The following is a 26031-nucleotide window of genomic DNA, read 5'->3' on the forward strand; positions in this document are numbered from 1 at the left end:
AACACACTTGAAAACTCAATAAACGAGACCTGCTCAGGTGGATAGCGACAGGGAATTACGATCTGGGGGAGCCACACAGTTTTTCAACCGCGCGTGCGTGGATGTTCGTGATGGGTTTTGTCATGTCCAGCTATTAGCATCATGTTCACTGTTGCTTGCATACGTACGAGCTCAGTTTACATCAGCAATGCAAGCAGCAGTGTTTGCAAGTACTTCTACTCTGCATGAAATCAAGTGTTAATCGAAAGCCATGGCAGACCTGATTTCTTGCAGCATTACGTGTTGGAGACTTCAAATTCCCTCAAGTGGTTTTTGTTGTGGTACGATCGCCACTACACTCGATTCAAGGGGCGATAAATGTACCACAACAAACAATATTTAACAAAAAGTGCATCATGAAAAATTTAAAATTAGGTATTCATGTGACATCTACATACATATAATTTTTTATATGTAAAAAGTGATATCCAGCCTAGGAAAATGGACATCTTTACCCTTTATTTAAATACTATTCATAAGATTTTGCAAGCATATTGCGTAGTTGTGCTTGGAGTTGATTGTTTTATTTGTGATAATAACGTAATGAAACTTTATTTTTGGGCAGGCTGTCATAAAAATAAAAAAAATGTACAAAAATTAACAATATTAATAACTGATTATGTTGTAGTCAATGTATGCTTTTTCCTGTGAGCTTTTTTTTACATGCATTTTTTTTTTGGCATAGTAAAATAAAACCCGTAGCTGTAGTTTGACTTTTTTGGCAATTAATTCTGTTAGTTTTTGTCAATAATGTGGCATTTTGGTGATTCTTCTAATTAACAGGTTTTATGAAGGTAAATCTAAGACTTTCAAGTGAAGACATTTTAAGGAATAAACTGAATGGAACAAAATTACATAATATGAGAAAAATTGTTATTAAAATAAAATAAACCATAAAAGTTTATGGTTATAATAAAACAACAAATATCTGCCAATGGGCTTAGTCATTTTTTAGTTTCTTTAGTAATTTACTTAATTCAAATGTAAAACTATGTTTAATTTCTAATTGAAACGCCTCATTTTAAGCACAAACTTGAGTCCAAAAACAAGACAACACTTTTTGCATCTCAAGTAAAAGTATTTTGATTTTTGGATGTTCAGATATTTATCTGGGAAAACTACAGAACAAAAATACCTTATGCAGCGCATGCAACATTTAATGCCACTTTATGAATTTTAAGACTTTTTGCTCTAATTTAATGCCTTTATTCGCAAAAGGGATTGAGACGTTTTTAAGACCGGCAGAAACTAATTACAGTGGATCTTCTGAATAAGCCGTTAACTCGACAAATAATTCTGATCAATATATAGATATATATCAGCGGTCTTATTCAGATTCCTCCTTACTGGAAAACAGGCTTAGTCTGGTTATGGTTATTAATGTTTACATAAAGCTTGCAAAAAATGCTTTTCTTACTCAGTATGTTTGTCTAGTTTCCATACAGTCCAAATATCAAAGATGCATTTACTGAAGTAGTAAAATTACATTAGATATTAAGTCTTGTTTTCTGGAGAAATAAATCAAAATTAAGTGAGTTTTTGCTTAAAACAAGCAAAATGATCTGCCAATGGGGTATGAAAAATAATATTGTTTCTGTTTGAATTAAGATTATTTTTCTTACCCCATTGGCAGATAATTACGCTTTTTTTAAGCAAAAACTCACATAATTTTTATTAATTCCCCTGGAAAACAGGACATAATATCTTATGTCATTTTACTCATATAGTATATGCATCTTGATTTTTTTGCAGTGTAATATTTTGATTAGTATTGGAATATCCTTGTGCAAGTAAACAGGGTCAGTGAGTCACTATAATCACACAGACGTTCTTATTAAAGATGAATGTATTATCTAAACTTGAATCTAATAATGTTGAAATTTGTCTCTCCTCTCTCTCTCTCTGTAGGATGTGGGAAGTATTTCCTCAGAAATGAACTGGAAGGGTGTGGGAATCTCACTTCTGGTCATTGCGTTTGTGCTGTCGTTGATCGGTCTGTCCATCTTTCTGCTGTCTACAGGTCTGTGTGCTTCCAGTGCCAATAAACATTCATTCACATAGAGGTGAAGTCCCAAATGTCTGGTTTTGAGTCAGTTTTTCATGCATAACTTCATGTTTAAAGGACTTATAACGCTAGTATATGGGGCATTTAAAGGACTTATAACGCTAGTATATGGGGCATTTAAAGGACTTATCATGTTTAAAGGACTTATAACGCTAGTATATGGGGCATTTAAAGGACTTATAACGTTTAAAGGACTTATAACGCTAGTATATGGGGCATTTAAAGGACTTATAACGCTAGTATATGGGGCATTTAAAGGACTTATCATGTTTAAAGGACTTATAACGCTAGTATATGGGGCATTTAAAGGACTTATAACGTTTAAAGGACTTATAACGCTAGTATATGGGGCATTTAAAGGACTTATAACGCTAGTATATGGGGCATTTAAAGGACTTATAACGTTTAAAGGACTTATAACGCTAGTATATGGGGCATTTAAAGGACTTATAACGCTAGTATATGGGGCATTTAAAGGACTTATCATGTTTAAAGGACTTATAACGCTAGTATATGGGGCATTTAAAGGACTTATAATGTTTAAAGGACTTATAACGCTAGTATATGGGGCATTTAAAGGACTTATCACGTTTAAAGGACTTATAACGCTAGTATATGGGGCATTTAAAGGACTTATAACGCTAGTATATAGGGCATTTAAAGGACTTATAACGCTAGTATATGGGGCATTTAAAGGACTTATAACGCTAGTATATGGGGCATTTAAAGGACTTATAACGCTAGTATATGGGGCATTTAAAGGACTTATCACGTTTAAAGGACTTATAACGCTAGTATATGGGGCATTTAAAGGACTTATAACGCTAGTATATAGGGCATTTAAAGGACTTATAACGCTAGTATATGGGGCATTTAAAGGACTTATAACGCTAGTATATGGGGCATTTAAAGGACTTATCACGTTTAAAGGACTTATAACGCTAGTATATGGGGCATTTAAAGGACTTATAACGTTTAAAGGACTTATAACGCTAGTATATGGGGCATTTAAAGGACTTATAACGCTAGTATATGGGGCATTTAAAGGACTTATCACGTTTAAAGGACTTATAACGCTAGTATATGGGGCATTTAAAGGACTTATAACGCTAGTATATGGGGCATTTAAAGGACTTATAACGCTAGTATATGGGGCATTTAAAGGACTTATCACGTTTAAAGGACTTATAACGCTAGTATATGGGGCATTTAAAGGACTTATAACGCTAGTATATGGGGCATTTAAAGGACTTATAACGCTAGTATATGGGGCATTTAAAGGACTTATCACGTTTAAAGGACTTATAACGCTAGTATATGGGGCATTTAAAGGACTTATAACGCTAGTATATGGGGCATTTAAAGGACTTATAACGCTAGTATATGGGGCATTTAAAGGACTTATCATGTTTAAAGGACTTATAACGCTAGTATATGGGGCATTTAAAGGACTTATAACGTTTAAAGGACTTATAACGCTAGTATATGGGGCATTTAAAGGACTTATAACGCTAGTATATGGGGCATTTAAAGGACTTATCATGTTTAAAGGACTTATAACGCTAGTATATGGGGCATTTAAAGGACTTATAACGTTTAAAGGACTTATAACGCTAGTATATGGGGCATTTAAAGGACTTATAACGCTAGTATATGGGGCATTTAAAGGACTTATCACGTTTAAAGGACTTATAACGCTAGTATATGGGGCATTTAAAGGACTTATAACGCTAGTATATAGGGCATTTAAAGGACTTATAACGCTAGTATATGGGGCATTTAAAGGACTTATAACGCTAGTATATGGGGCATTTAAAGGACTTATCACGTTTAAAGGACTTATAACGCTAGTATATGGGGCATTTAAAGGACTTATAACGTTTAAAGGACTTATAACGCTAGTATATGGGGCATTTAAAGGACTTATCACGTTTAAAGGACTTATAACGCTAGTATATGGGGCATTTAAAGGACTTATAACGCTAGTATATGGGGCATTTAAAGGACTTATAACGCTAGTATATGGGGCATTTAAAGGACTTATCACGTTTAAAGGACTTATAACGCTAGTATATGGGGCATTTAAAGGACTTATAACGCTAGTATATGGGGCATTTAAAGGACTTATAACGCTAGTATATGGGGCATTTAAAGGACTTATAACGCTAGTATATGGGGCATTTAAAGGACTTATAACGCTAGTATATGGGGCATTTAAAGGACTTATCACGTTTAAAGGACTTATAACGCTAGTATATGGGGCATTTAAAGGACTTATAACGCTAGTATATGGGGCATTTAAAGGACTTATAACGCTAGTATATGGGGCATTTAAAGGACTTATAACGCTAGTATATGGGGCATTTAAAGGACTTATCACGTTTAAAGGACTTATAACGCTAGTATATGGGGCATTTAAAGGACTTATAACGCTAGTATATGGGGCATTTAAAGGACTTATAACGCTAGTATATGGGGCATTTAAAGGACTTATCACGTTTAAAGGACTTATAACGCTAGTATATGGGGCATTTAAAGGACTTATAACGCTAGTATATGGGGCATTTAAAGGACTTATAACGCTAGTATATGGGGCATTTAAAGGACTTATAACGCTAGTATATGGGGCATTTAAAAGACTTATCACGTTTAAAGGACTTATAACGCTAGTATATGGGGCATTTAAAGGACTTATAACGCTAGTATATGGGGCATTTAAAGGACTTATAACGCTAGTATATGGGGCATTTAAAGGACTTATAACGCTAGTATATGGGGCATTTAAAAGACTTATCACGTTTAAAGGACTTATAACGCTAGTATATGGGGCATTTAAAGGACTTATAACGCTAGTATATGGGGCATTTAAAGGACTTATCATGTTTAAAGGACTTATAACGCTAGTATATGGGGCATTTAAAGGACTTATAACGTTTAAAGGACTTATAACGCTAGTATATGGGGCATTTAAAGGACTTATAACGCTAGTATATGGGGCATTTAAAGGACTTATCATGTTTAAAGGACTTATAACGCTAGTATATGGGGCATTTAAAGGACTTATAACGTTTAAAGGACTTATAACGCTAGTATATGGGGCATTTAAAGGACTTATAACGCTAGTATATGGGGCATTTAAAGGACTTATCATGTTTAAAGGACTTATAACGCTAGTATATGGGGCATTTAAAGGACTTATAACGTTTAAAGGACTTATAACGCTAGTATATGGGGCATTTAAAGGACTTATCACGTTTAAAGGACTTATAACGCTAGTATATGGGGCATTTAAAGGACTTATCACGTTTAAAGGACTTATAACGCTAGTATATGGGGCATTTAAAGGACTTATAACGTTTAAAGGACTTATAACGCTAGTATATGGGGCATTTAAAGGACTTATCACGTTTAAAGGACTTATAACGCTAGTATATGGGGCATTTAAAGGACTTATAACGCTAGTATATAGGGCATTTAAAGGACTTATAACGCTAGTATATGGGGCATTTAAAGGACTTATAACGCTAGTATATGGGGCATTTAAAGGACTTATCACGTTTAAAGGACTTATAACGCTAGTATATGGGGCATTTAAAGGACTTATAACGCTAGTATATGGGGCATTTAAAGGACTTATAACGCTAGTATATGGGGCATTTAAAGGACTTATCACGTTTAAAGGACTTATAACGCTAGTATATGGGGCATTTAAAGGACTTATAACGCTAGTATATGGGGCATTTAAAGGACTTATAACGCTAGTATATGGGGCATTTAAAGGACTTATCACGTTTAAAGGACTTATAACGCTAGTATATGGGGCATTTAAAGGACTTATAACGCTAGTATATGGGGCATTTAAAGGACTTATAACGCTAGTATATGGGGCATTTAAAGGACTTATAACGCTAGTATATGGGGCATTTAAAAGACTTATCACGTTTAAAGGACTTATAACGCTAGTATATGGGGCATTTAAAGGACTTATAACGCTAGTATATGGGGCATTTAAAGGACTTATAACGCTAGTATATGGGGCATTTAAAGGACTTATAACGCTAGTATATGGGGCATTTAAAGGACTTATCACGTTTAAAGGACTTATAACGCTAGTATATGGGGCATTTAAAGGACTTATAACGCTAGTATATGGGGCATTTAAAGGACTTATCATGTTTAAAGGACTTATAACGCTAGTATATGGGGCATTTAAAGGACTTATCACGTTTAAAGGACTTATAACGCTAGTATATGGGGCATTTAAAGGACTTATAACGCTAGTATATGGGGCATTTAAAGGACTTATAACGCTAGTATATGGGGCATTTAAAGGACTTATCACGTTTAAAGGACTTATAACGCTAGTATATGGGGCATTTAAAGGACTTATAACGCTAGTATATGGGGCATTTAAAGGACTTATCACGTTTAAAGGACTTATAACGCTAGTATATGGGGCATTTAAAGGACTTATAACGCTAGTATATGGGGCATTTAAAGGACTTATAACGCTAGTATATGGGGCATTTAAAGGACTTATAACGCTAGTATATGGGGCATTTAAAGGACTTATCACGTTTAAAGGACTTATAACGCTAGTATATGGGGCATTTAAAGGACTTATAACGCTAGTATATGGGGCATTTAAAGGACTTATCATGTTTAAAGGACTTATAACGCTAGTATATGGGGCATTTAAAGGACTTATAACGTTTAAAGGACTTATAACGCTAGTATATGGGGCATTTAAAGGACTTATAACGCTAGTATATGGGGCATTTAAAGGACTTATCATGTTTAAAGGACTTATAACGCTAGTATATGGGGCATTTAAAGGACTTATAACGTTTAAAGGACTTATAACGCTAGTATATGGGGCATTTAAAGGACTTATAACGCTAGTATATGGGGCATTTAAAGGACTTATCATGTTTAAAGGACTTATAACGCTAGTATATGGGGCATTTAAAGGACTTATAACGTTTAAAGGACTTATAACGCTAGTATATGGGGCATTTAAAGGACTTATCACGTTTAAAGGACTTATAACGCTAGTATATGGGGCATTTAAAGGACTTATCACGTTTAAAGGACTTATAACGCTAGTATATGGGGCATTTAAAGGACTTATAACGTTTAAAGGACTTATAACGCTAGTATATGGGGCATTTAAAGGACTTATCACGTTTAAAGGACTTATAACGCTAGTATATGGGGCATTTAAAGGACTTATCACGTTTAAAGGACTTATAACGCTAGTATATGGGGCATTTAAAGGACTTATAACGTTTAAAGGACTTATAACGCTAGTATATGGGGCATTTAAAGGACTTATCACGTTTAAAGGACTTATAACGCTAGTATATGGGGCATTTAAAGGACTTATAACGCTAGTATATAGGGCATTTAAAGGACTTATAACGCTAGTATATGGGGCATTTAAAGGACTTATCACGTTTAAAGGACTTATAACGCTAGTATATGGGGCATTTAAAGGACTTATAACGCTAGTATATAGGGCATTTAAAGGACTTATAACGTTTAAAGGACTTATAACGCTAGTATATGGGGCATTTAAAGGACTTATCACGTTTAAAGGACTTATAACGCTAGTATATGGGGCATTTAAAGGACTTATAACGCTAGTATATAGGGCATTTAAAGGACTTATAACGCTAGTATATAGGGCATTTAAAGGACTTATAACGCTAGTATATAGGGCATTTAAAGGACTTATAACGCTAGTATATGGGGCATTTAAAGGACTTATAACGCTAGTATATAGGGCATTTAAAGGACTTATAACGCTAGTATATGGGGCATTTAAAGGACTTATAACGCTAGTATATGGGGCATTTAAAGGACTTATAACGCTAGTATATGGGGCATTTAAAGGACTTATCACGTTTAAAGGACTTATAACGCTAGTATATGGGGCATTTAAAGGACTTATAACGCTAGTATATGGGGCATTTAAAGGACTTATAACGCTAGTATATGGGGCATTTAAAGGACTTATCACGTTTAAAGGACTTATAACGCTAGTATATGGGGCATTTAAAGGACTTATAACGCTAGTATATGGGGCATTTAAAGGACTTATAACGCTAGTATATGGGGCATTTAAAGGACTTATAACGCTAGTATATGGGGCATTTAAAAGACTTATCACGTTTAAAGGACTTATAACGCTAGTATATGGGGCATTTAAAGGACTTATAACGCTAGTATATGGGGCATTTAAAGGACTTATAACGCTAGTATATGGGGCATTTAAAGGACTTATAACGCTAGTATATGGGGCATTTAAAGGACTTATCACGTTTAAAGGACTTATAACGCTAGTATATGGGGCATTTAAAGGACTTATAACGCTAGTATATGGGGCATTTAAAGGACTTATCATGTTTAAAGGACTTATAACGCTAGTATATGGGGCATTTAAAGGACTTATCACGTTTAAAGGACTTATAACGCTAGTATATGGGGCATTTAAAGGACTTATAACGCTAGTATATGGGGCATTTAAAGGACTTATAACGCTAGTATATGGGGCATTTAAAGGACTTATCACGTTTAAAGGACTTATAACGCTAGTATATGGGGCATTTAAAGGACTTATAACGCTAGTATATGGGGCATTTAAAGGACTTATCACGTTTAAAGGACTTATAACGCTAGTATATGGGGCATTTAAAGGACTTATAACGCTAGTATATGGGGCATTTAAAGGACTTATAACGCTAGTATATGGGGCATTTAAAGGACTTATCATGTTTAAAGGACTTATAACGCTAGTATATGGGGCATTTAAAGGACTTATAACGTTTAAAGGACTTATAACGCTAGTATATGGGGCATTTAAAGGACTTATAACGTTTAGAGGACTTATAACGCTAGTATATGGGGCATTTAAAGGACTTATCACGTTTAAAGGACTTATAACGCTAGTATATGGGGCATTTAAAGGACTTATAACGTTTAAAGGACTTATAACGCTAGTATATGGGGCATTTAAAGGACTTATAACGTTTAAAGGACTTATAACGCTAGTATATGGGGCATTTAAAGGACTTATAACGCTAGTATATGGGGCATTTAAAGGACTTATCACGTTTAAAGGACTTATAACGTTTAAAGGACTTATAACGCTAGTATATGGGGCATTTAAAGGACTTATCACGTTTAAAGGACTTATAACGCTAGTATATGGGGCATTTAAAGGACTTATAACGCTAGTATATGGGGCATTTAAAGGACTTATAACGCTAGTATATGGGGCATTTAAAAGACTTATCACGTTTAAAGGACTTATAACGCTAGTATATGGGGCATTTAAAGGACTTATAACGCTAGTATATGGGGCATTTAAAGGACTTATAACGCTAGTATATGGGGCATTTAAAGGACTTATAACGCTAGTATATGGGGCATTTAAAGGACTTATCACGTTTAAAGGACTTATAACGCTAGTATATGGGGCATTTAAAGGACTTATAACGCTAGTATATGGGGCATTTAAAGGACTTATCACGTTTAAAGGACTTATAACGCTAGTATATGGGGCATTTAAAGGACTTATAACGCTAGTATATGGGGCATTTAAAGGACTTATCACGTTTAAAGGACTTATAACGCTAGTATATGGGGCATTTAAAGGACTTATAACGTTTAAAGGACTTATAACGCTAGTATATGGGGCATTTAAAGGACTTATAACGTTTAAAGGACTTATAACGCTAGTATATGGGGCATTTAAAGGACTTATAACGTTTAAAGGACTTAAAACGCTAGTATATGGGGCATTTAAAGGACTTATAACGCTAGTATATGGGGCATTTAAAGGACTTATCACGTTTAAAGGACTTATAACGCTAGTATATGGGGCATTTAAAGGACTTATAACGTTTAAAGGACTTATAACGCTAGTATATGGGGCATTTAAAGGACTTATCACGTTTAAAGGACTTATAACGCTAGTATATGGGGCATAGAATAGGTAAAATAGACCCTCATTATGCTACCGTGTTAGTGTGAGGCTATTTTAAACCTTGTTAGTGGTATTAACTAGCGATTTACTTTGACCTATTCTATGCCCTATATACTAGCGTTATAAGCTAATCAGTTTTTAGAGATAAAACTCTTTACATTCGATTATCATGAAAACACATCCCAGAGAACGATCGACTCGATAACCATGTGTTAATTACCCCTAGGTTCATTTTTCACCGGAATTGTCCTTTAAGATTGTATATAAAGAAAAAAGTATTTTTTCACATGGCTGTTGAATGCTTGATTCTGATTGGTTTATGAACGGTCTTAGATGTGTAATTATTTTCTAGTAAACGAGCAGCTAAAGTAGTTCCAGGCAGGTTTTGACCGCATTACACTTTCATGTGTCACTTCGCCAAATTATGTCAGGTATTTATAGGTCCTTACAACCGACATAAGAACCAAAAACCCACAAAGACACTGACCAAGCAAAACAATGCCTAAAATAATGAAAATATTAAGAAATTAGTCCTACACATAACCGGACAAATGTCTGACAGATTGACTGCACTGTAAAAAAAAAGATGTTCTTCCTCAGTATTTTTGTCTTGTTTTCCAGTACAAATATATAAACATTCTTAAATCAAGATATTTACTTGAGAAGCTCCATTTCTTAAATATAAAATTTTATTTTCTGAAAAATTACTAAAAATTAAGTGAGTTTATGGTTAAAACAGGGGGGGAAATCTGCCTGGCGGGTCAAAAAAAACAATTTCATTCAAAGGGAAAACAAGATAATATTTTTGCTTCTCAAGTAAATGTATCTTAATTTAAGAATGTTAAGATATTTGTACACACACATTTGCTATCTAAAAGTAGACATTCCATAGATATGATTTTTACACTGTGCAAACTTTCTGTCCCCTTACACTAACCCTACCCATCTCACACACACACACACACACGCGCACGCACGCACACACACACACACACACACACACACACACACACACACACACACACACACACACACACACACACACACACTCCACTATCTAGAACATGCTCATGTTAGTGTGTGTGTTTGTGTTGATGGTCTCAGGTGATCCTCACCACGGTCTGGGATCCTGTCTGACCCTGGATGACCTTTTCTCCAGCGAGCTGCAGGATCAGGATCTCGAAGCTCAGTGGGTTTCTGGTGAGAAAGACATTCTCAATCTCAGTCTATGTTCTGCAGCGGCAGCTGTGTGTGTGTGTGTGTGTGTCGGACTAAACAAGACCTGTCAAATAGACACACAAGGCTGTAAACACACATGTAGGCTCTTTAAATGGGACCTATTATTATATTATGCCCTTGATTTAGTTTTTGGGCTGTACTAACAGGTTTTCATGCTTGAATGTTCAAAAATCATATTCCATATTCTCCATTGTTGCGGCTCCTCTCTTCCCAGTCTGTCAGTAACGCTCTGTTCACTTCCTGTCTCTATGAAGCCCCTCCTTCTGAAAAGCACACTGTGCTCTGATTGGTCGGCTGGATCAGTGTGTTGTGATTGGTCGAGCGCTTTGAGTGTGTTTGGGAAATGTCCCGACCCTTACCATAACCGCCAGTTTAACACACTACTAACTAACTCAACCAGGCCCCGCCCCTTTATTCTGCATATTAATTATATAAAGTCCCCCTGTGGTGTAAATCCAGCTTTTAATGTTGTTTATGTGTCTATGTGATGTTGTTAATATGCTTTAAGACACACCATGTGTAAGTTCATAAGTCGACAGCATTGCTGAGTATTTTCTGCTTAAAACTGCAGTGAACCAAAGACAGTCTCAAAAACACGGTTTGAAATCGCTGGTGTTTCTGACGTCACACACTACCTTGTAACCAATCAGATCAACGTGTGATCGTCAACCAGTGGATCTCTGAGTGAGGGAGTGGAGGCGGGGCTCATTTGCATATTAATAGAACCGCGCATACTAAATGAGGCAAGGGTGTCAAGTTACATTCAAGATATTTTAAGGCATGAAGATTTTTTTTTTTACAGGAAAAAACATTTAAATATGTCATTTTGGTGATCAAAGATGAGTTTTAAGGGATACAAGTATTGACTACAGGGGGACTATAAATGAGGAAAATTGTGAAAATAGTTCCCGGAGAAAAACTCAAGACTACGATTCAGGGAGTCCAGAAACACTGACACTGATATAGAGAATAACTATAACTATGGGTGCCGTATAGGGGGGGAAAGTTAGGACGATTCCAACAAATAGATAAAAACTATTTTTTTTATTTTTTATTATATTATACACTATATAAACCATCATCATTGAGTATATTTCAAATAGTAATTAAATGAACGATGTCTTTGATTTTACTTATTTTGGCAAGAAAAGTTAAATATCCCCATTGACCAAAAAGTAAACATCCATATTGGCCGACCACCCCCCTGTATCAGCATGAAATGGTTTGGTCCTGCCTTAGCGCACTCATCAAGCCGCGTTTCCATTACAGATTTGCGCAAAACTTTTGCGATTTTTTCTAAATATCGATACAAAACTATTGCAAAATGACGGCGTTTCAATTAACCAATGTTATTATGACTAAAACATCATTCTAAACCGGACGTTGGTAGGTTTATATACATCACAGCCACCGCAGTAGACATTATTATTATTAACGGAAGGAGACGTGTGTGTGTTACCCAAGCATTAATGGCAAGGAAAGAGTTTTATACTGTGAGCGGCTCATATAACTATAACTATATGACTTTCAGCAACAATACACACTAAAGAAAAATAAACATGAATAAAAGCATAATAGGAGCCCTTTAACAGAATCAACTCTTGAATCTGAATAGGGTCACGCTACTGTGTGTATAGCCTACAGGAGAAACTCGAAAAATTTGAATATAGTGCAAAAGTTCATTTATTTCAGTAATTCAACTTAAAAGGTGAAACTAATATATTATATAGACTCATTACATGCAAAGTGAGATATTTCAAGCCTTTATTTGTTATAATTTTGATGATTATGGCTTACAGCTTATGAAAACCTTTTCACAATATTCTAATTTTAAAATTGTGGTTTTCATAAGCTGTAAGCCATAATCATTAAAATTATAACAAATAAAGGCTTGAAATATCTCACTTTGCATGTAATGAGTCTATATAATATATTAGTTTCACCTTTTAAGTTGAATTACTGAAATAAATGAACTTTTGGACGATATTCTCATATTTCGAGTTTCACCGGTAGTATGTTCTGTATGTTTGTGTGAATATGTTTCTCCTTCAGCTTATCGGCTCGTCTACAGGGACCGAGACGGAGATCTGAAGATGCTGAACATGGAGACCAATCAGACCGAGGTTATGATGAAGAACAGCACATTTGTGAGTCATGTTATACAAACACTTCAGATGAGAAAACATCTTTCTAATCCCACAAACTAGACAAGCGTGCAGCCAGCTTTAGAATTTGAACGTATCTTTATATGTTTATATGGCATCGCTGTCAAAAAATAAATATCTGGCGATGTGGATTTTTCTTATTGTAAAGTTAAAGAAAGTTATCATGAGTGTAGCAGAGCCAGTTCTGTACATAAGGAGTTCCACACAGCAGACGGCAGGATGGCTTCAAACGACTGATTTTATTAACCATGGAAACACATGGGACAATTTGATCAGTATATTTCCGTTGCGCCAACCTCTTTCCACGTTATACACAATATTAAGTGGGAAGAGTGAAAGGAAAACAAGTGCGTCTTGCCTCGCCAGCGTCCATTTGCGATCTGAGGCTGACGTAATACAATTGTATACATTTTTATTTATTTATTTATTTATTTCCCACAATTTCCCACATTGCATATATTGCTACATGTTGGAAGTACCATATAACAAGGGTGACAAGTTACAAAAATAGATTACTTTTTTTAGCAGCCAAGGACTACTACTATAGTATACACCATGGTTCATGTAACCTAACCAACAACTGATCAAGAAAAAAAACTAAAACAAAAAAAACAATAGTGTTCTATTGTAAAAAATGGACTCCCAAGAAGCAATAGCTTATAAATAGGGGTCCATCCCACCACCAACACCACCCCATCTACCTGGTAAAGATTATGTAAGCGGTCCAACTTCAGATGCCAAGACAACCATTCTTTAAATTGTGGGTATTTAAAATACAGTTACCTTAAGCAGACAAAAATTGACAGTCACGATACCTTTGAACCTCAATCAGAAATGATCCATGTACCAAGAGAAAGGGGTTTAACTCTCTGCCGCAAATCCCTCGGGTTTATATCTCTCCAATAGTTGTTGCTTTAGTTTCTTTTTAAATATAAATAATGAAGCAGATTATTTTAGATTAGTATCCAGCTCATTCCATAATTGTGGACCACTGTAACATACACTAAACCTAGCACTTGTTAAGTTCCTACATTTACCTTTTAGGAGATGTTTAACATTATGTAGTAGTCTAACAGCAGTATTGGGTTATTTGCTTTAATGTATAAAGGAAAAATAAAGAAAGTAATAAAATGGCTGGGTGTGTATTCTTTGAACATATCACTAATAACGTATAAGAGTAATGTTTGTACGTATCAAACAAATATTCTCTCAAGACATCAGGCACATTTACATTATACTCTTTAGAATTGCAAACCCAGCGTAATAGCTGCAAATAAAGATGGAATACATCAGCTCAAAAGCACAATCCACAAATACATTATAGACCCAAATTACATAAATTAGATCACTTTATACGGGTTAAATTGAAGAATTGAACATACCAGGGAACACATGGGACAATTTGATCAGTATATTTCCCTTGCGCCAACCTGTGCACAAATCACGAGTTAGCTAACTCCACGTGCGTCAGATACAGTCACATAAAACTCACAATACACAACATGCATGTGTATAATCGATTCAGTAACACATTGTGCTTAATATTTAATGAACTTTAAGGCTGACGTAACTCACGCACTCTCTAAAGGCATAGCGCGCAACACTGATAAACGTCCCACTTAACGAAACACCTTAATTGATAATTCCTAACCACAATAACATTGCATGACTCGCTCATATAAGTATTGAATACAAAATTAACCCTCAAGTCTTTTACTTAATAGAAAATTTGTTTTGGGAAGTTCATCATATAAAAATAAAATACAATTAATATTTCTTTCTTCCCAACTTGCTACATGAGCATTGTAATGTTTGCAGCGGATGTCATTACAAATGTCAGTAGACCTGGAAGGTTCACAATATTAAATGTTTTAACAATTAATTGTTAAACTCACACAACCGCATTATAATATTGATAGTTGAAGGATGCTAACATTTGATTGGTTGCCTGCAGCATCACTGTCCTGAATAATGAAATGATGATGTTTTTCACACAGGCCGTGTTCAAGGCCTCCAAGCTCTCCGTGTCACCAGACCTCAACTACGTGTTACTGGCGTATGATGTCAGAAAGGTCAGAGGTCACAATGATTCTCACAAGCTTTTCTTTATAAAAGGGACAAAAAAATTGATTTAAAATAACAGGTCAAATCAAGCAAAACAGCTTCATGAATTATAGTCATGCACGGATGTTCTTCCTCAATGTTTCTGTCTTGTTTTCCAATATCTAAACATTTTTAAATCAAGATACATTTACTGGAGAAGAAAAATTAATGAAGATATATACATTTTTAAAAACAATCTGAATTAAGTGAGTTTTTGTTTAACCCCTTATATTGGCATCGGCCATTATATATTTAAAACCGTAATATCCTATACTAAACAAACTAATCTTGACAAACTATTTATCATTTGAAAGCTTACAATCTCTAGTTAAACCTCAGTTTGTTTTCATGCCAAGGGTTCAAAAGATAGCATCCGTTCAATTCTTTTAGAAAAAAAGCTCTGAAAATGTTTGAAATATAAAGAATAAAATAATAATTCAGCATTACGGTACGTTCACACGGGGCGTCAGCATCAACGCTTCCCATTGACTTTGAATGGGTGACGTCAAGCGTTGCCGAAAAGAATTGTGGATCCGTCGGCGGCGCTTCACTGGTGTTGCTTGCGGCAGAAGTTGAGAATTTTTCAACTTCTGCCGCGAGCAACGCCAGTGAATCGCCGCAGACGGAAGCGTCAGCCAATCAGGATCTCTCTATGCAAATACAGTAGCCAGGCGGCAGCCAATCACGTTGTTGTTGAGTCCTGTCTAATTTCATTGGCTGATGCTGCTATGACCATGGCGTCAGTGCCAAACTTCAGCCACGCCTTCCGTCAAGTGTTGACGCTGATGCCCCGTGTGAATGTACCGTTAGTGATGTGACAGCGAGCTATAATGCACATACGTGTTCTTCTTGTGTTTCTTAGAGGTTGAATTCATATCAAAATCTGCCAAACTTCCAATACTACTTCTGAATAGGATGTCTACTTCAAAAATTGTATGAAAATTGTAATAATAATGGTTCAGATCACTCAGACAACATATGGAAATGGAGGTGTCCTTATATGGGCAGTAATGTCCACTAGTGGAGAAGTGTGGTACTGCGCCCAAACTAAATCTCACTGAAAGCTCATTTCAAGAGATATCAACCTAAAATTTGAAACACAACTTGTTCCGATTTTTGGCTTTGACTTTTTTTGCATTTTTAGAGTCCACCAGGTTTTGAAAATATATATTTTATATAAAATATGAATAATTAAATTTTTAACATTCATACAAACTTCTATAACTTTTTTTCTGTTTAACTTCCTTAATTTATTTCACTTCTACAAAAATCTGCCAAATGTCCTCTTAAAAACAAGACCAATCTTACATTTATTTTCCAAAGCATTCTTGAATTACAACCATTTAAGTTCGGAATGTGCATTAAGGGGTTTAATGGGTTAACAAGAACAAATATCTGCCAATTGGGTCAGAAAAATAAACTTAATTCAAAAAGGGAAAACAAGATTATTTTTCTGACCCAATTTGCAAAAATGTTTACTTGTTAAAGCCTTTTTATATAATGCATTATAAATGTATTTAATGCATTTATTGTGGCTTTTAATGCACCTTATAAATGTTGGATATAATGTTATTATGTTATAACGTTGTTATAATGTTGCACCTTTTAATGCACCTTACAGTGAATATGCTTATAAATATTCATATGATCTCATGAATAATTGTAACCACAGTTATAATACATTATAATGCTTATATATTCATTGTTGCGCCTTTAGAAAGTATAGTGCATTAAAACACGTGACAAACAACTAATTTCAGATGTAGGAATCTGCTAATATTATAATGCATTTTTAGCATTTATTAACAGATTTAATGCATTATAAATAAAGTCTTGAGGATATTTGTTCTTGTTTTAATCAAAACTCACTTCATTTTGACATTTAAAAAAAAAAAATTAATATCTTCAGTAATTTTGCTTCTCAAGTAAATGTATCTTGATTTAAGAATGTTTAGATATTTGTGTAATTTTTTGCAGTGTGTTCAGTGTTGTATAGACATGAATGTTTTGTTTAGCATATTTTTTTGGACTTATTCCATTTTGTCCATTTTGTGTTGTTTAGGTGTATCGATACTCCTACCTGGCATCTTACTTGATCTACAACTTACAAACACGGTATTTCTGTTGTGTAAAACGCTTTAATAATGAAGCTGACTACAGACACGCGATGTGCATTAGAGAACGGTTATGAGTGTGAATGTTATGTGATGTTTAGGTAGCTTTAGGGGTTCGGTGTGTGTGTGTGATAGGTAGCTTTAGGGGTTCGGTGTGTGTGTGTGATGGGTAGCTTTAGGGGTTCGGTGTGTGTGTGTGTGTGTGATGGGTAGCTTTAGGGGTTCGGTGTGTGTGTGTGTGATGGGTAGCTTTAGGGGTTCGGTGTGTGTGTGATGGGTAGCTTTAGGGGTTCGGTGTGTGTGTGTGTGTGATGGGTAGCTTTAGGGGTTCGGTGTGTGTGTGTGTGTGTGATGGGTAGCTTTAGGGGTTCGGTGTGTGTGTGTGTGATGGGTAGCTTTAGGGGTTCGGTGTGTGTGTGATGGGTAGCTTTAGGGGTTCGGTGTGTGTGTGATGGGTAGCTTTAGGGGTTCGGTGTGTGTGTGTGTGTGTGATGGGTAGCTTTAGGGGTTCGGTGTGTGTGTGTGATGGGTAGCTTTAGGGGTTCGGTGTGTGTGTGATGGGTAGCTTTAGAGGTCGGGTGTGTGTGTGTGTGTGTGTGTGATGGGTAGCTTTAGGAGTCGTGTGTGTGTGTGATGGGTAGGTTTAGTGTGTGTGTGATGGGTAGCTTTAGGGGTTCGGTGTGTGTGTGTGTGTGTGTGATGGGTAGCTTTAGGGGTTCGGTGTGTGTGTGTGATGGGTAGCTTTAGGGGTTCGGTGTGTGTGTGTGTGATGGGTAGCTTTAGGGGTTCGGTGTGTGTGTGTGATGGGTAGCTTTAGGGGTTCGGTGTGTGTGTGATGGGTAGCCTTAGGGTATCGATACTCCTACCTGGCATCTTACTTGATCTACAACTTACAAACACGGTATTTCTGTTGTGTAAAACGCTTTAATAATGAAGCTGACTACAGACACGCGATGTGCATTAGAGAACGGTTATGAGTGTGAATGTTATGTGATGTTTAGGTAGCTTTAGGGGTTCGGTGTGTGTGTGTGATGGGTAGCTTTAGGGGTTCGGTGTGTGTGTGTGTGTGTGATGGGTAGCTTTAGGGGTTCGGTGTGTGTGTGTGTGATGGGTAGCTTTAGGGGTTCGGTGTGTGTGTGATGGGTAGCTTTAGGGGTTCGGTGTGTGTGTGTGTGTGATGGGTAGCTTTAGGGGTTCGGTGTGTGTGTGTGTGTGTGATGGGTAGCTTTAGGGGTTCGGTGTGTGTGTGTGTGATGGGTAGCTTTAGGGGTTCGGTGTGTGTGTGATGGGTAGCTTTAGGGGTTCGGTGTGTGTGTGATGGGTAGCTTTAGGGGTTCGGTGTGTGTGTGTGTGTGTGATGGGTAGCTTTAGGGGTTCGGTGTGTGTGTGTGTGATGGGTAGCTTTAGGGGTTCGGTGTGTGTGTGATGGGTAGCTTTAGAGGTCGGGTGTGTGTGTGTGTGTGTGTGTGTGATGGGTAGCTTTAGGAGTCGTGTGTGTGTGTGATGGGTAGGTTTAGTGTGTGTGTGATGGGTAGCTTTAGGGGTTCGGTGTGTGTGTGTGTGTGTGTGATGGGTAGCTTTAGGGGTTCGGTGTGTGTGTGTGATGGGTAGCTTTAGGGGTTCGGTGTGTGTGTGTGTGATGGGTAGCTTTAGGGGTTCGGTGTGTGTGTGTGATGGGTAGCTTTAGGGGTTCGGTGTGTGTGTGATGGGTAGCCTTAGGGGTCGGGTGTGTGTGTGATGGGTAGCTTTAGGGGTCGGGTGTGTGTGTGATGGGTAGGTTTAGTGTGTGTGTGTGTGATGGGTAGCTTTAGGGGTTCGGTGTGTGTGTGTGATGGGTAGCTTTAGGGGTTCGGTGTGTGTGTGTGATGGGTAGCTTTAGGGGTCGGGTGTGTGTGTGATGGGTAGGTTTAGTGTGTGTGTGTGTGTGATGGGTAGCTTTAGGGGTCAGGTTAGTGTGTGTGTGTGTGGTGTAGCCTTACGGGTCCGGTTAGTGTGTGTGTGTGTGTTTGATGGGTAGGTTTAGGGGTAGGGTAGGGTTAGTGTGTGTGTGTGTGTTTGATGGGTAGGTTTAGGGGTAGGGTAGGGTTAGTGTGTGTGTGTGTGTTTGATGGGTAGATTTAGGGGTAGGGTAGGGTTAGTGTGTGTGTGTGTCTGATGGATAGCTTTACGGGTCCGGTTAGTGTGTGAGTGTGTGTTTGATGGTGTGTGTGTGTGTGTGTGTGTGTGATGGGTAGGTTTAGGGGTAGTGTGTGTGTGTGTGTGTTGGGTAGATTTAGGGGTAGGGTTAGTGTGTGTGTGTGTTTGTGTGTGTTGGGTAGGGGGATAGAATATAAAGTTTGTACAGTATAAACTTTACATCTATGGAATGTCCTCACAAGTAAAACCTGTGTGTGTGTTTGTGTGTGTGTGTGTGTGTGTGTGTGTGTGTGTGTGTGTGTGTGTGTGTGTGTGTGTGTGTGTGTGTGTGCGTGCGTACGTGCGTGTGTGCAGGGAAGTGCATGAACTGAATCCTCCAGAGGTCTCTGATTGTGTTCTACAGTTTGCATCATGGGGGAATCACGGCCAACAACTGGTGAGTAAAACACACAGACACACAACATCACACCACGGCACTATCAATGGCTCATTTATCCTAGTGGTGTGGTTTACCAAACTGGAATATAAACACCAGGAAAATCATTATTCACAAGTATTTGTGTGTCTGTGTTACACTACAACCCTGTTGAAAACTGCTGGTCGTCTACCAGGCTTATCATCTGTGGCTTTACCAGCAAGAAACCCATGGTCAAGCAACTTCATCAATGTTAGCGATGTTGGTCCACTGACTCGACCAGCACAAAACAAGCACTAACCAGCATTGTGCATTCATAAGCTGATGTGAAACAGATCAAACTGAAAGAGCCGTAATTGGCCACATATATATATATAGTGCAGAGCACCGAGCACACATTAAAATTGTATGTGTGCAGGAGAGATATAAAAAATTTAAAATATCATGTCAAAAGTAGCTGCAGTCTTGTAAGAAGCAAGAGTGAAGACGGAAAATGTATTTAGGCTACATCAGCCATTGAAGTCACTGACAGTTTTCAGTTAAACTGCGGTCAGAGAGCAATAAGAAATGCAAACTAAAGCTGGGATTTAACCTCTCGCTTCTGAGGTGCTGGGAATCGAGAGCAATGGGGGAAATACTGAATCTTTGAAATCGATGGAGCCAAATGCTACAGTATGTAAAATGATTCACAAAACACTGCATTGAGGACATCTGCTGGACAAGCACGTGGAAAAGGCTTGAAACACACACTGCTTAGAAAATTACCAGCCCTATATGTGACCCTGGATCACAAACCCAGTCTGGAGTCGCACAGGTATATCTGTGGCAATAGCAACTATACATTGTATGGGTCAAAATTATTGATTTTTCTTTTATGCCAAAAATCATGAGGATATTAAGATCATGTTCCAAGAAGATATTTAGTAAATTTCCTACCGTAAATATATAAAACATGTATTTTTGTGAGTGAATGCAGCACAATCGTGAACATAAATGCACAACTTTAAAGCAGATTTTCTCAATGTTTAGATTTTTTTGCTCCTCAGATTCCAGATTTTCAATAGTTGTGTCTCGACCAAATATTGTCCTATCCTAACAAACCACACATCAATGGAAAGCTTATTATTCAGCTTTCATGTGATGTATAAATCTCAATTTCAAAAAATTTACCCATTTTGACGGACAAGGTCACATATGTGTCATTTGGGTTTCATAAACCCTTAACCATTCATCTAAACAGGTATAATATTAATATCTGGTTCATCGGTCATATGCTAGAGTTAGACAAAACAAAACCACTTATAAACAAAAGTTTATAGTTAACATCTATATTTTGCAGCCTATAGTCAAGATGATGACTTTTACATCGAAAATAATCTGGAATTACAATTTTTCAACACATTAAGAAAACAAATTGAATTTTTAATTTTAGAACTCCTGAAACGCCTCCATTGTAGTCTTGAGTTTCTTCCGGGAACGAACACGTCACAATATTCCTCATTATAATAATTAATATGCAGAATAAAGGGGCGGGGCCTGGTTGAGTTAGTTAGTAGTGTTAAACTGGTGGTTATGGTAAGGGGCGGGACATTTCCCAAACACACTCGAAGCGCTCGACCAATCACAACACACTGATCCAGCTGACCAATCAGAGCACAGTGTGCTTTTCAGAAGGAGGGGCTTCATAGAGACAGGAAGTAAACAGAGCGTTACTGACAGACTGGGAAAAGAGGAGCCGCAACATTGGAGAATATGAGGAAAATAATCAATATTCAAACATGAAAACTTGTTCTAGTAGAGAACTAGACTTTGAAAAAGGGCGTAATACGTCCTCTTTAGTGACGGACAGCTTTCTTTCTCCTCCACGAGCGTGGCGTCCTCTCATCTCGTTCTCTCTCTGTCTCAGGTATACATATTTGAGAATAATATCTACTATCAGCCAGAAGTGAAGAGCAGTTCTCTAAGACTGACGTCATCGGGGGAAGATGGCATCATATTTAATGGAATAACTGACTGGCTTTATGAGGGTAACACAGCATCATCACACTGTTATGAACAACACAAGCCATGCCACTACATATTATTGAATGAATCTGACCTGTTTGAATCTGCTTCTCTGATTGGTTGTTAGAGGAGGTCTTGCATTCTTCAGTTGCTCACTGGTGGTCTCCATCAGGATCCAGTCTGGCCTTTCTCACCATCAACGACACTCTTGTTCCCAAAGAGCAGCTTCCGCGTTTCACAGGGATGCTTTACCCTCGTGGACATCAGTATCCATACCCCAAGGTACATCCGTCTGCCTCAACCAATATGCATCTTGCAAAAGGTTAAAGGATTAGTTCACTTCAGAATAAAAATTTCCTGATAATTTACTCTCCCCCACGTCATCCAAGATGTTCATGTCTTTCTTTCTTCAGTCGAAAAGAAATTAAGGTTTTTAAGGAAAGTAATCCAGGATCTTCTCCATATAGTGACTTCAATGGTCCAACGGGTTAAAGGTCCAAATGTGAGTTTCAAAGTCTCGACACGATCCCAGCCGAGGAATAAGAGTCTTATCTAGACAAACCAGCGGCCATTTTATAACAAAAATAAACATTTAAAAACTTTTTAACCACAAATGCTCGTCTTGCACTAGCTGTGATCCGCCACACATTATGTAATCACGTTGAAAGGTCGCGAGTTCCTGTTTAAAAATGTAAGATAAAGGGGAAAAACTCCCTCTCATTTTCTCCTCCAACTTCAAAATCGTCCGACACCTTTGTTTTACCTTTTATTTAATTTAATAAAAAATATTGTAAATGGCATTTGACTTAATCTTTGCCTCCGTGACCTTTCAACGTAATTACATAATGTGTGGCGCATCACAGCTAGTGCAAGACGAGCATTTGTGGTTAAAAAGTATATAAATGTTTATTATAAAATGGCGGATGGTTTGTCTAGATAAGACTCTTATTCCTCGGCTGGGATCGTGTCGAGACTTTGAAGCTGCACTGAAACTCACATCTGGACCTTCGACCCGTTGGACTCCATTGAAGTCACTATATGGAGAAGATCCTGGAATGTTTTCCTCAAAAACCTTAATTTCTTTTCGACTGAAGAAAGAAATACATGAACATCTTGGATGACGTGGGGGAGAGTAAATTATCAGGAAATTGTAATTCTGAAGTGAACTAATCCTTTAACAGCTCATGATGAACTGATTTTCTGGATCTCTCCCTCTAAACTCATGAAGCTGTACTGGTTTTAACTGGTCTGTTTGTTCTTAGCCACCAGTGTACAGATCCCCTCTCAAAATCAGCTCTTTTTTGAGTCATTGGTTAGATACGGCTGTGACGGTGAACAACAGAAATCAAGCGTAGCGTCAGTTCTGGCAGGTCACGTTAGTCAAGTCATCTTCATTTATATAGCGCTTTTAACAATGTAGATTGTTTCAAAGCATCTTTACAGAGAAACGGATAATTTAAGGTAACAGATTGTTTTGGCTTTATAGCAGTTCTTGAAGTTAAAGATATTTTCCAGCTAAAGTTAGTTTTGATTGATTCACTTCCGTCGCAACGATCATTATTTATTAAATTAGAGACCGCTAAGACGACACCGTTCTCTCTACACAGACTTTAAACGCGAACCTGTGAGAAACACTGATGACGTTCACGTGCGCATTAAGAATTGATTATATAGTTATGCGCATTCGCATAGTGCACAGGTTTGTAATTCCATACAAACCCAGCCTTAACAAACTACTTGTCTGGCCTTAAACATTTTAGACAGAATTTTTTCACTTCGGGGTAGATACGCGAAACCGAAATTATCCCGACAATGTTTTATCTGTAGAGTGGTAAAGGGATCCTTCACAGCTCTCTGACTCTCGGCTGATCCACGTCTACCTATAGGAATACGACGCCTATCAACATATATAAGCTCTTCAGTATTATCAGCAGCGATCGTGTTTCTCAGGAGCTCATTACCCTCCTCCCGCCCCAGCTCCACCTCTCGTCAGTCAGGATTTGGCAGAATAAATTCTCGATTATGTTGTCCTTTAAAATCTTGAATTAATTATATTTGCATACATTCATGTTGGTTCTGTTCTGTCTACCCTACGGGGGGTTATTGCTGCTCTTATACATGCTGTGCACGGATGCGCATGGAGTTCTCACCCAGAACAGAACCATACCGCCAATCCAAACTTTATGCTAATTGTCAATCGTATTTGACGATAGTGGTCCTGACAGAACTCTGGATTTCACTTAATTTCACTGTGTGCAACAGGCTGGACAGGCAAATCCAGAAGTGACACTGAATGTGGTCAGTGTGAACGGATCCACACACACTACACAACTCCTGCATCCCGACGGCTTACAGAGAAGGTACCACACCCACACACACGCACTACACAACTCCTGCATCCCGACAGCTTACAGAGAAGGTACCACACACACACATACACACTCCTGCATCCCGACAGCTTACAGAGAAGGTACCCCACACACACACACACACACACACACACACACACACACACACACACACACACACACACACACACACACACACACACACACACACACACACACACACACACACACACACACACACACACACACACACACACACACACACACACACACACACACACACACACACACACACACACACACACACACATTAATTTGTCGGGCTTGTTTTGTTTGTTTTCGGTTAATCAGGACGATATGAGATCATTACCTAAAACTCTTCCCTTTTATTATACAAATGTGCCATTAAATTGGTCTACAAATTTATAAAACTTAAACCATATATAAGACACTGGCTCATGGGAACCATTATAATTTCAAAACATTTAGAAACGGTTATGATGCAACGAAGCCTCGTTTACTAAAATCATGTGACTTTGACAGTTTGATGCACGCTCCGGATCACGGTTGCAAAACGAATGATTCGCAAAGGTTTCAAAGCTTCACGGAGCGCGTTTCGAAAGCACCCATCAGTAAAAACTGTATTTCATTTATTTTTATACTGTTTTTTAGAAATGAGGATACCACTAAAAAAAAGGCGGTTTGGAGATTTTTTTGGTCAGGTTTAGCTCACTTTTGGGTACAACTATGTTTCCAAAGTATGATTAAGTAGAAACACACATATGCACACACTTGTTTTTGTATCTTTGTGTCACATACATACATACATACATACATACATACATACATACATACATACATCCAGTTCTGGCAACTAAAGAGACGTGCAAGACGAGGAATAAAAGTGTGTGAAATCTTCTCAACTTTAAAGCCGTGTGTCCACCAAAGTGTTTTTTTCACGCGGCTGGCGTGTTTTTTCAATTGTTTTCAATGAGAGCGCCGCATTTCTTGAAGCGCTGAGCGTTCGGTGTTTTTTACAGGTCGCAGAGAGTTGAAGAATGTTCAACTTTGGGTAAAACGCAGCGCTCATCACTGTCACTTTTTACCTAACCGTCCAATCACAGCGGAGGAGGGGCGGGACTAATACCACACCGCCCAACGGATATTCTGTATTATAGCAACGAAGCGTTAGCCTGGTTCTACCAGACTCTCCTACATTTCATTTGTACAGAGAGTCTGGCCTCTCTCCATTGACAAGCGTTAACTTCCTTGAAGGCGGGTCCTCTGTTGAAGTTTAAAACTATTGGATCTGCCCAGAGCCACTCTGGATCTGCCATAACCAATCGCAAACGTTTGTTCGTGACGTGTGACGACTCAAACTAGCACACAACCTCAACGTCATCGTTCTCAGAC

The 26031-nt window shown here is 37.6% G+C and overlaps 1 protein-coding gene and 1 long non-coding RNA gene across 4 annotated transcripts in view; one reads left to right on the forward strand and one right to left on the reverse strand.

The window, feature by feature from the left end:
• Positions 1 to 26031, reverse strand: part of LOC307001598 — a 54752-nt gene that overhangs the window by 6624 nt on the left and 22097 nt on the right. For both annotated transcript variants that reach the window (XR_013798271.1, XR_013798272.1), the window contains 2 exons: positions 22365 to 22582; positions 11210 to 11291 (listed from right to left, as the gene is read on the reverse strand). This is a non-coding gene — a long non-coding RNA (uncharacterized lncRNA). The remainder of the gene's footprint in view (positions 1 to 11209; positions 11292 to 22364; positions 22583 to 26031) is intronic.
• Positions 1 to 26031, forward strand: part of LOC307001597 (inactive dipeptidyl peptidase 10) — a 54598-nt gene that overhangs the window by 4226 nt on the left and 24341 nt on the right. For both annotated transcript variants that reach the window (XR_013798270.1, XM_079618321.1), the window contains exons 2-10: positions 1948 to 2059; positions 11199 to 11294; positions 13386 to 13480; positions 15496 to 15570; positions 17664 to 17716; positions 20206 to 20287; positions 22173 to 22293; positions 22398 to 22552; positions 24533 to 24630. Coding sequence is in view for 1 of the 2 variants with exons in the window: in XM_079618321.1 (XP_079474447.1) it covers positions 1948 to 2059; positions 11199 to 11294; positions 13386 to 13480; positions 15496 to 15570; positions 17664 to 17716; positions 20206 to 20287; positions 22173 to 22293; positions 22398 to 22552; positions 24533 to 24630 (887 nt within the window). In the remaining variant the exon portion in view is untranslated. The remainder of the gene's footprint in view (positions 1 to 1947; positions 2060 to 11198; positions 11295 to 13385; positions 13481 to 15495; positions 15571 to 17663; positions 17717 to 20205; positions 20288 to 22172; positions 22294 to 22397; positions 22553 to 24532; positions 24631 to 26031) is intronic.

This window comes from Phoxinus phoxinus (genome assembly GCF_949152265.1).
Source record: "Phoxinus phoxinus genome assembly, chromosome: 7".
Taxonomy (NCBI): Eukaryota; Metazoa; Chordata; class Actinopteri; order Cypriniformes; family Leuciscidae; genus Phoxinus; species Phoxinus phoxinus.